The sequence below is a fragment of the Palaemon carinicauda genome, chromosome 35, assembly GCF_036898095.1.
Source record: "Palaemon carinicauda isolate YSFRI2023 chromosome 35, ASM3689809v2, whole genome shotgun sequence".
Taxonomy (NCBI): Eukaryota; Metazoa; Arthropoda; class Malacostraca; order Decapoda; family Palaemonidae; genus Palaemon; species Palaemon carinicauda.
Genome location: NC_090759.1, coordinates 27,744,131 through 27,756,405, shown reverse-complemented (window position 1 = coordinate 27,756,405; position 12,275 = coordinate 27,744,131). Strand labels below are relative to the sequence as shown.

Genomic DNA, 12,275 nt, shown 5'->3' with positions numbered 1-12,275 from the left:
TGGGTCAAGCCATAGACTCAGTCTACTGTCTTTCCAATACTTTAATCCATTTGGGATTGAGGTGGTAGTTATGACACATTTTCAGCTCTAATAGGTAATTACGAAAATTACATTTTATATTTTCAGCTCTAATGGGGTTTATTTCGCGAAAAAGGAATGGTAGGCCTAATGATTATAATGCATTTTATTCCAACTACGCCATAATGACTAACAAATTGTATTATTTATGATACTTGCGACATCAATGTCATAAATAAAACAGTACCCTCTATCACAGAAATGCCCAATATTTGATTTCACAAAAATTTGAGCAGGTAGGTTACCGGTCTCCGAAAGTCCCGCCAATTTGCTCTCTCTCTCTCTCTCTCTCTCTCTCTCTCTCTCTCTCTCTCTCTCTCTCTCTCTCTCTCTCTCTCTCTCTCTCTCTCTTTCTCTCTCTCTCTCTCTCTCTCTCTCCCTCTCTCACAAGTTTTAAGAGTTTTAGTACAATATTTTTTTGTAGAAATGGGTAGCCTACCAAAGACTGAATCGAATTTGATATATATATATATATATATATATATATATATATATATATATATATATATATATATATATATATATATATATATATATATCCTCTTATTACCGCATGACTGTATAGAATCTCAAAATCGCCTCATGTAATATGAAGGCATTCCACGTCATTTCAAATTCCTCATGATTCAAAATTCATGAAATGTTATTCCAAAATCCTCTGTTACAGTTCAGATGCCAAATTGTGGACTGTCCATCTTAAATAATGCCCTATCCTAAATCTTGTTATTTCACGTTCCCAGAAGTAGAAATATTTCCTTTTTAAATGATCTTCAACTTCCCGCTTTCACGGGTGGTTATATAACCTTAGTCGATGTCAATAACATCTTTCGGGGACAGACTTGGTTATCCGATTTATGGGCCTTCGGAGTCCGGACTCCTAGCTTCGGACCATGCTGTGAACCCAGAGCATTTCCTCGTTAATCCACTGTCTTGTGGTAGAGTTCTCTTGCTCGAGGGTACACTCGGGCACACTATTCTATCTTATTTCGCTTCCTCTTGTTTCGTTAAAGTTTTTTATGGTTTATGTAGGAAATATTTATTTTAATGTTATTTTATTTTTCCTTATTTCCTTTCCTTACTGGGCTATTTTCCCTTTTGAAGCCTCTTGGCTTATAACATCCTGCTTTTCCAACTAGGATTGTAGCTTAGCAAGTAATATATATATATATATATATATATATATATATATATATGTATATATATATATATATATATATATATATATATATATATATATATATATATAATAATAATAATAATAATAATAATAATAATAATAATAATAATAATAATAATAATAATAATGAACGGATGAATGAGATAGTGAATGTCGTGTTGTTTTCCTTCAGCTGAAGCCACTAATCCATGCTCGGTTAAGGAAATTTGCTTAATGTTGAATATATATATATATATATATATATATATATATATATATATATATATATATATATATATATATATATATATATATATATATATATATATACATTGTTTGTGTGTGCTCGCAAAATAATACGTAATTGTACATTAATTTTTGTAGAGATAGAGAGATAACGAGAGATTACTCTAAACTTTGGTGCTTCTGTTTATGTTTGCTTATCAGTATCAAACTTTCTGTTTCCCCTTCCTTCAAGTGTGAGCAAGGTAAGTCGTATGCATAGAGTATAATATATCAAGTGTAAACAGAAAGGAAAACCCTATTTTGACGTAAGGCATTTGTCAATTGTGATCACATCTGTTCATTCCCATTCGTCATACACCTGACGTCACTTCTAATAAACATATTAGTTTAAAGTTGCACCATGTGAGATAATCTGATATTGCAAGATGCTCATCTCACCTCAGGGACAACTAGTTAAAGAGAAGTAGACGGCGATTTTAAGGGTACGTGAGCATACAGTACGTGTGGTATCATAGGGACCTCCTGGGGGTATGGTACTATACTACCAGTTGTACCGGTGCAAGGAAGGTCACTGTCATCTAGCAATCAGCAAACACGGGTTCTATCGTGTACTACTGTATACTGTTGCTTCTATCTAATTCAAAAAGAATTAAAACAGCAAGAAACTCGTTTGCTAGTGTTATGTAAGGTTCAACTCGAGCTCGTGCACTTACACGAAGACGTATAGCGGAGACTGAACTTAATCAAGTTAATGCTCCGTCGTTTTTAATAAGATTAGCGGCTGCTTCCAGCTCGATTTGACTTAGATTCTCTATGTTCACACATGGTCTACATGTCAGTGCTATTTCTTAGATGAAAATATTAGTAAATAATGTTTGCTTACTTGTCTTGGATATGACAAGTACAAATCAATATTGTAAATATTACACAGCTAAGTTGCTAGAAGATTTTTTATGTTTTATTTTTAAAACAATTTACGTGAATCCAAGTTCATGTTGATTATATAATCTAATATTGTGCACGTTTGCGTGAGTTTGTTCCCAAAATGTTTAGCTTTGTATATGCTTAGGAAATGTTTCAAATTATTTATACTGACTGTTAGTGACTATTTATCTTATAATTTTAATAGACAAATATACATTCACACTGAAATGCTGTTACGATGAGGGTGTCACGTGGACTCGTGGTGTTACTGCATGCCTGAAGTACGATACAAATGCTATTTTTCTTATCACTTCATTCAAGTCAAAATTATCTGTTGCTAAGGTAACCTATCACCTCGCTTTCGACGTTCTATGAATTTTGTATGAGAGGTTAACTACGTGAATGCGTATTGCCTCTCGTATAGCGCGTTATGATTTATGCGATAAGTGTGTCGCAATGACGGAAATAATCTCGTTGTCGATTATTCTCGCGTTCTTACCATTTGATCATTTCTAGAATTATAAAAATGGTATGATGGCGCACTACTTAAATGTTTATGCACTGCCATTTTACTCCTAACGATGAAACATCTGAACAATTTCCTTAAGAGAACGGTTCCATCCGTTCCTCATTTGTCAGGGAGGCCATTGCATTATGGGTAACCAGAAACCCACCAATCAGAAGGCAGCGCGCCCGTCGCCATGTTTTGTGTAGAATGTTGAGAAGTTGTGTGTTGTAAGCGAGAAACGGAATTTATGTGAATTTAGTGGGATATTTAAGCCATCGTACTCCTCAAGATGGCCTCGGATGGGCCGCGGAAATTCAAGGAAAAGAAGAATAGGGCGTCAAAGCCGTACGATAGACCAAAGGTGAGATTTTATCCGTTGGCGATGTAACCAATGTCATATATACACCGCTGTCGACACCGAAATGTACCCTGTAGATATTTATGTGACTATGCCCATCATGTGCTTTTACACATCGTGGTCAGGTACCAGGAGTATTTTAGGGAGTTTTGGAAAAAGAAAGAGGTGGATATGAGTGTTTGTTTACACTGCAACCACTTGAATGCGTTACGGTGGACCTGCGCGTATTTTTTTTGCGAAAACGATGTTTATAAGATAATTTCATGGACGTTGTACACATTGGCAAATATTTGAGATGCTTGTGAATGGTGGAGGCCATGGAAACCCCCAAAATAATGGCATTTGTAACGGAAAAGCCAGTTGTAGTTATATCGAAGTCATGGGGGCAGGTTTGAATCTTTTCGAGGGTGGACTAAGGTATTTTGGCGACGGTAACCCGATTCGCCAAGGGAGGTCTTTCGGTCCGTCGCGTGTGTGTTTTGCTGTTTTTATTTGTACTAACGCGGTTATAGATATGTTTGCAGGTGGTACTTATGCGTATATCTTTAAGCTGTGAGTTGACGCAGTTTCGCTAACTTGGCATGGGTTTGGCTTCATCCAAACTACAGGAGCTTACTAGGGCCTTACTTTAGGTTAGGCAAAGCCTTGTTGGTCTTAGATCATGATCTATCTATATATACTCTATGCTTTTAGGTGAGGTTTTAGGGTATAATTTTGAAATATAGAAGTTTCTGATGCAGGAATTTTTTGACATTCAACCTTAGTACAGAAGAATGCCAATGTATTAGGCCTATTATGAAAATCTTTAGGTGTTTTCCAAGTCTGTAATATTACAGTAAGCCACAGTGTGCTATACCTACTTCGAAATGCTCTTTTTGTAAATGTTAGAATTTTCATGTTCCCCTCTAGTCTGAGTTAGGATGCTGTTTTCTTCATTGTAGGGCCTCGTGCGTACGTAAATTGACTGGCTTCAGTGCTCTTACTCCTTGTACATTGAAATAATCATAGTAAATAGTGCACAGGTAAATTTATAATCCCCTTAAAAAAATTTAGCCTTGGCCTAGTTGAATGTGGTTATGTAATGCGATTCTACTATTGATATAGATGTTTGTTGTTGTTTGGAAGTGTTCTACCTCCCGAGGAATATGTTTTTGGATGTGATATTCTGGGTGTATGTATGGTGACGGCTAACTAGGAATACAGCAGTGTAAGGAGGTCGCAGGGGCATAACCCCCTCACCCCCTAGGTTAGGTAAGTAGGTAAGGGCATGGCATGTATGTTAGATGGGGGGGGGTGAGTTTAGTTTAGTTGGTGTCCATATTTTATGCTTGCTGGAGGAATTGGCCGCTGATGTACAAAGACTCCTGATATTTTATTGAGTTCTTGGTCTGTTCTCACAAGTCCCTGTGATTTTTTTTCAATATTTAACACTTTTGTAATGCGTATCAGAATCTTGGATTTTGCTATTGGATGTATTATGTATGTATGGTTTTCTTGTTTTGAAAAAAAAATGCTGCTTTATTGTAGGGGAATAAAAAAAAGATTCAAAATTAGACCCCCTCAATTAGGAAGTAGTCCCTTTACTGATAAATGCCTCCTGTGCTAAAGAAATAGTGAGAAAAGCAATTTACTCTACATACTTGACTTCTGGGGTGAATCTTGATTTTTGTCTACAAGGTATTTCTGTACATGTACAAGGAAAGCCCCTTTTCTCACAGCTGCTTTTGGATACTATACATCCTAGTTCAAGTCAGCTAATTGGTTGCTGCAAATTTTATAATACAAAAGTCCCTCAATTATGTTCACAGTTAGGGTTTTATTTACTAACACTAACGTGGCCTTCAAGAATGACAGCCTATTGGTTTGTATACTAACACTAACGTTGCCTGTAAAAATAACAGCTAAGTGGTATAGGCTATATACTTAAACTAACGTAACTTGTGAAAATGACAGAACACAATCTTGTCCTCCAGAATTTTTTTTTCATGGGATATTATGTAACTTTTATCATATACGCGTGTTTTTTTTTGCTAAAGATAAATATTTTTAGCATCCTATTTTCTCCAATCAATAGTACCGTCCCACTTTTGCAATCATTGTCTAAATGCCTAATTAGTGCCATGCAATCATTGTCTAAATGCCTAATTAGTGCCATCTTCGTTACAAGCCGATCGCTTCATTGCAATGCCGACTGTCTTCATTTTTATGTTTTTCTTTCATGCTCTTGCTTTGGTAGTATATTTCTGTAGCCTGCTATTATACAATAATTTTCATGTATTTTAAACACTTAGGAACTTTTGTTTTGTAGTCATAAAATAAGCCTGCACTTCGGTAGTTAGTGTATGCCAGGGGTCGTCCATTGCATTTGTAAGTGCCACAAGCAATTTCCTATTTAAAAGACCAAGAAGTGGCTCTATGGTTCCTACGGTCCATGATTTCATCAGTCACGGAAAATAGTGCTTATCACTCCTACCATAAACGAATAGTGCTTATCACTCCTACCATAAACGAAACCATCAAACAGCAGTGAACAACCTCCGATTCACACTACCAACAATAATGTAAAAAAAACTAAATTTAAGGACACTGCATCTTAAGTTAGGCTAGGTCATATCCTTTTTTTGCTTACCTGGTTAAGAAACTTTACTGGCATGGAAGTTTAATAAAAAAAATTTGGTGGGAAAGTGTTAGTTTGTGAGAGATTCATATTGGTAAGGGATTCGGTAAGGGGGTAGACAAGAAGTTATGAATATAATTCATATGGAAGGTATTAGTGTTAATATTTACTGAAAGGTATCCCTGGCTCGTAACCTGATTAGGTTCCAGTACCCTTAAGACATCTCTCTTTTTACAATACAGTACATCAAAAACAGAAAATGAGATTTTTTTTTCACGAACTGGTAAAAACAAACTTATCAATTCGTAAGAATTCTTTGCAGTTAGGCGTAAATTTTGTGCGAGGAGGTTAAAAGTAAAGAGAATATGCGTCTTACCTCTGCCTTAGATCTGGTACCTGTTACATTCTAATTGGATAAGAATTGGGCCTATTGCATTATCACTGTCAACCTGAAGGTCTGTTGGTTATTTTAGATTGTGCTTAGAAGTACTGTAACTACAAATTGAATGAAATATAGGATCTGTCTGCCAATCTACAACTGATCCTAAATGAGTGAAGTCTGCCTGTCCTGTCAATTTAGATTGAATTGAATACTTATTTATCTTTTTTCTGATGTTCTAATTGAATCAACTGTAGAGTCAGTAGGTATTGACTCCTGGGGTTACGATGAATCTCATTGCCTTGTGTTGCCTTTAATTGGGTTTGAACATTAACCATGTATTTTCATATCTTTTTATACATTCTAGAGTCTAGACCATTCCTACTGATGCAATTTTTTATTACACCTCTTGTCTGAAGAACCCTGGTTTTGTTGTTGTCTCCATAATTATATAGGGTTGGAGAAACTAAAAATATTTTTCTCCAACACTAATAATCATTACAGTATTTACCTGTTGGGAAAGTATATTCTTTACACTTTATTTAGTGAGAAAATAACCCCAGATGTTAGAAACTTGTCACAGATGAATCTCTGGCCTTCGCTTGCATGAGGGCTTCTTGTACTTTTAGAGTTCTTGGGGACCGTCCCATAGGGTCCCTACGGGACATTAAATCCTCCTCCAGTAAGGAAGGTCTGCAGGAGGCCTGAACCTCGCTTGCCTGATTTTCAACTTCCTCTGGAGATGGTCTGGAGGGAGGAAATACCTCGATAGGAGACAGTCTGAACTACAGTACCAGTGAGGTCTGTATACAGAGGAGTCGGTCTTAACATCCTCCTCCTCTGCTTTCCCGTAATGACAGGAGTCTGCTGGAGAATATTAAAGTCCTGCACGAGGACGTGGGCAGTCCTAGTGCCAACTCTCGGTTAGCCAATGGAAGAGAGGGGCATTGGCGGAACAGAATTACCAGTAGAGGCAGGTCTCGCCCTAGGGTCAGCCGGACAAAACAGATGGGGAGGGGGAGAAAGCAGGCCTTGAGGGTTGATCGCCATTTGAAGATAAGTCTGGGGTTTCCTTGGGGAGACCAGGAGGTGGAGAGAGTTAATTCGGGACCTGGAACTGCGGAGAAGGAATGGATGTCGGCATTGTCAGGACTTCTTTTGATACCCTTTGAGGGCGATCAGGAGATATGGATACGCTTGTGTACTTGTTTGGAGGATGTTTAAAGCCTTCTGTAAAGGGAACTGAACGTCCAGAAGTCGCTGCCGAGTCCGAGGACTCAAGAGACCCTTACTTGCTCGTGAATGCGCGCAGAAACCTTTAATTCGCTCAAGATTCGTGCACAACAGACAAAGAACAAGGAGAAGCCCTTGGAGACCGTCGACGTACACGCGCACGATGTTCGCAATCTCTTGAACGACAAATAGGTGATCTAGAACAATGGGAAGGCGATTGACGCGTCAGAAAGTGTCGCGAAGATGATCGTGAGTAATAAGACTTCTAGTGTGTCTGGACTGCACACAGTCAGCACGTCAGCAGGAGAGGCAGCATCAACAGGATCCCTCTGGGTACCATGTTGGAGCTCAAGAACTTCCTTGGAGGGAGGTCCAGCCACGCCCAAGGGTGGTGGCTAAGGTACTTCTTTGGGGGAAGCAATAACTCCCTGGTTGCCATGGGGTTAAACGGTCTATGTTCTTCTCGACCAGCCCTCGGAAGTCAGACCGAGGAGCAGCTTCAGGAAAAGGTCGGGAAGAAGAATTCCGAGGTCTCTTTGCCATTAAGGAAGACCCCGAAGGCTAAGGGTCTCTCTTAGAATTCTTATGCCTACACCTACGCCACTCCCTATACTCATTGCTGGTGGAGCCTTATTCACAACGATGTCAGCAGGTGGGACACAAGGAATGCGGTTCAGTCTCAACCGAGGACACAGCCGAAAGAAAAAGTGGTGAAATATCACTAGTTACCCCGATACTCCTCCACCCTCCCACTAACTAGTGGTTAGGTGCTGGCCACCTCGCTTTTAAGTGTGGCTAGTCTTCCAGCTTCGCCAAAAGATAATCCCTATTAAATAGCGTTAGATTTGTACAATAGGCAAAATAAAAGTTACGAATTTATTATCTTACTGCCCGAGGAGACAGTATGAAGTTGTATGACAATTCTAAGTACAGTTTAGTATGTTGTTCCCCTAGTTGCACTGTTGCTTATCTCACCACACTTTTTGGCTTAGCAAACATGTCTTAAAGTGTATTTACATTGAATTTTTGCTGGTAGAGTATGAAAAAGAATTAATTTTTTTTTTTCCATATGGGCATGTTTGAATGTCAGATGCTCCTAGGTCATAATACTGTAAATTTGTCATATATTGAAATCTTTTGAGGAAAAATTGTGCAATGCGCCCTCAAATCTCCAAAGTTGGTCATACCCTATCAATTTGAAATTTGTGTACTGTACGTTAATGCAAGTTGACGGAATATGTCTGGGTTAGGACATGCTGCCCTTAAGGGATTACAAAAGGTGGTTCCCCTAAAAGAAAGGCAAGGTTAATGTCTAGTGCTAGACACTTTACGTTGGTGTTGAAAAGTGATTGTTCCTATACGAATAGAAACCTGTGACCTTTAATAGGCCTTATAATAAGGTGTCTGCAATTGCCGGTAGTTGCGTCAGTGGTGGGTAAGCCCCACTCCTAAATCCGAGATGATATCTTGGGTGTGTAAGACGACGATCTAGCTGTATGCAACGCTCCGTTCTGGGTCATCCCCGAAGCACCTCCCACCCCTGGGTTTCCGGTTTCCAGCAGAGGATATACGACGAGGTCATTGATGAGCCCCTCCCGACTCTTCCTCTACAACATTCCTGAGAGGAATTAACAAAGGCAATTTCTCTAGAGAGACTTTTACTAACCTTCAAGTCTCTTTCTTGGCAACGTAGATCTTGAACCAGGAGAAAGTGGCGAAGTACACCATGCAGGCTACTTTGTGGTTTGATCTGTGGTTAGGATCATTGGGGAACCTGGTGCGGACAGAGTATTTATCCAAGGAAGGCACCAACAAGGCGATGGAGATGTTCCTGATTTTGGGCATTCGTACTATCAAGTTCCTCACTCACCAAGTCATAAACATGTGGGCTAACACCAGCTTGAGGTGCGGAGACTCGGTAGTCGAGAGGTTCCATCATCAGGTCCCACACGTCAAGATGAAGAGACACCGGAATTCCTCTCAGAAGGGCTACTCTGTTTGAGCAGGTGGCAGAGAGATGTAGGAAGTCTCATCTGAACTCTCTCCTCCATAGGGCTGTAACATCTAGCACCCACAAACCACCAGCTGTGCCACAGGTCAACGAGCTGAAACCAGCTCCTAACAAGGCTGCAGCCAAAGACAAGACAAGGTGTCTTAAGAAGCCCTTTCCTGCCAAGGACAGGAAAGACTCCAAGTCTTCTCATGGAGGGAAATATCCAAGAAGTAGGATAGGCTATTCCCCCACTTGTCCATCAGTAGGGGGAAGCCTACATCACTGTTGGAAGAGATGGTTGCAGCTTGGGGCCGAACCTTGGACAGTCTCCGTGATTTGAACACTGTATCGTGTCCTGTTCATGTCATCTCTCCCTCCCGATCAAGACTTCAGTGTTGAAAAGCTTTGCGATGGGATCCGCAGAGGGACAGGCCCTTCGGGCTGAAGTCCAGACCATGTTGGAGGGCACTCTCCAAGAGGTCCTCGATGACTCACCAGGTTTCTTCAGCCGACTGTTTCTTGTGGAAAGGCATATATCGACTGGAGATCGGTCATTGACCTCTCAGTTCTGATCAAGTTTGTCAAACAAACTTTGTTCAGCATGGATACGGCAGTCATGGTCAGACAAGCATTAAGACAACCCGTCTTTGAGGAAGTATCTCGCATTCAGCGGAAACAACAAATACCAGTTCAAGATTCTGTGCTTCAGTCTTTCCACAGCCCCTCGAATCTTCATTAGTGTTCGCCCTTATGTCATCTTGGGCTCACAGGGTCGGCATCAGTCTCCTACGTTATCTGAATGTCTAGCCCTAGTAGACTCGGTGACAACTCTTCTAAGACTTTGCCAAGATCTGACGATCACGGTAAATCTCAAGAAGTCATCCCTGCTTCCCTCTCAACAACTGGTATACCTAGGAATGATTGTAGACACCAACCTTCGCAAAGCCTTCCCATCAGACGACAGGGTAGTGAGGCTGAGGAAGGTCGCAAGACCTTTTCTCAGACGAGAAGAACTCCCAGCCCCGAGGTGGTTATGTATCCGCAGGCACCAATCCTCTCTGGCCCGTCTAGTTCCCAACGGTCGCCTTAGGATTCGATCTCTCCAGTGGAGGTTAAAGTCCAACTGGAATCAGGCCTTAGATTCCCTGGACATTCTGATCCACATGGAACCAGAGGAACAGAAGGACCTTGAGTGGTGGGTGTTAGACGAGAATATGCTAAAGGTCGTCGACCTTCTCGTCCTTCCCCCGGATTTATTGCTCTTCACAGATGCATCAAAAGAAGGCTGGGGGCCCCAACTGCACCGTATGACCTCAGGCCTATGGTCAGAGTTCAAAAAGTACAATCACATCAATCTCTTGGAGATGAGAGCCACTTTACTACCCCTTTAACAGTTCTATCAGTTCCTGGCGGACCACTCAGTGGTCGCATGAGCGACAACAATACAGCTGTGGTTCACATCAACAAGCAATGCAGTATTTTTTTGCAGCCCCTATCCCATCTGGCAGTAGAAATACTGGGATGGGCGAAAGTCCATTCGATAACACCGTCAGCTCGCTTCATTCCCGGCAAAAGGAATATGCTCGCCGACAACCTGAGCAGAGCGACTCGGTGGATTCTGAATGGTCTCTGAAACATCTAGTAGCCAACAAAGTCCTGAGTTTGTGGGGTTCTCCGACGGTGGATCTGTTCGCAGCAGCTCTGAACTTCAGGCTCCCGTTGTACTGCTCCCCAGTCCAGGACCCTGAGGCTCTCTGGTAAGATGCATTTCAATAACGGTGGAACAACATAGACATTTATGCGTTTACCCCCTTTTGTCTGATGAGAAGAGTGCTCAACAAGACCAGAACATCAGTCAATCTCTCAATGACCATCATAGTTCTGTTATGGCATCACGCACAATGGTTCCTAGACCTTCCACAACTGATGGAGCTTCTAAGAGAACTTCCTCCACGACACAATCTACTCAGACAACTACCCGCAGCATCCTCCACAAAGCCATAGCTTCTCTTTGACTTCACGCCCGGAGACTATCCACCATCTCCTTTTTCAAATCTGCTTTTTGCAACAAGTTGCGAAAATGATGACTGGACATCTGGAAAAGTCATCAGCCTCAGTCTACCAGGGGAAGTGGAATGTCTTCTGTGGTTGGTGGCGTGGAAAGGGTCTCTCTCCACTCGATGCCACTATTTTAGCAATAGTGGAGTTCTTTGTATATATGCGAGAGGAATTGCTGCTCTTTCTCAGCAGTAAAAGACTATTACTCAGCCTTGAGTCATGCCTTTAGAACGAAAGGGGAGACATTTCCTCTTCGCTGGAACTTGAACTCCTCATACGGAGTTATGAACTTGCTTGTCCTTAGTCAGAAGTGAGATCTCCTCCTTGGAATGTGATTCGTGTTGTCCCTTAAAGGACCTCCCTACGAACCATTACATCAGGCAACAGATCGCCACCTCACATGGAAGACGGCTTTGGCTTCGGCAAGGGAGTCCGCAAACTTCATGGTCCTTCGTATGACATCGTCCATTCAAGGGGATGGGGAGAGGTAAGGTTCAACTTTGTTCCGGTGTTCGTAGCTAAGACTCAAAATCCGAGGGTAGCTGATCCAAGATTCGACTCTTTCCGGATATGAGTCTTCATTCTGTAACCGACGACACATTATGTATTACTATGCCTAGCATTGGGAGGACTAAGAGGAGGATCTCTAACAACACGATTTCAGCATGGATTCGCAAGGTCATTGACCTGCACTGAATCTAGATCTTCCTCCAACATGTCGACCC

The 12,275-nt window shown here is 41.1% G+C and overlaps 1 protein-coding gene across 2 annotated transcripts in view; it reads left to right on the top strand.

The window, feature by feature from the left end:
- The window catches only part of LOC137627670 (nuclear pore complex protein Nup153-like), an 81,157-nt gene that overhangs the window by 34,613 nt on the left and 34,269 nt on the right, over window positions 1-12,275 (top strand). The window contains exon 1 of one of the 2 annotated variants that reach the window (XM_068358856.1): window positions 3,069-3,273. The exons of the other annotated variant lie outside the window; for it this stretch is intronic. Within the exon in view, the coding sequence (XP_068214957.1) occupies window positions 3,202-3,273 (72 nt within the window). The 5' untranslated portion in view covers window positions 3,069-3,201. Of the gene's footprint in view, window positions 1-3,068; window positions 3,274-12,275 lie in introns of those variants that run through there. 2 annotated transcript variants of the gene reach the window in all.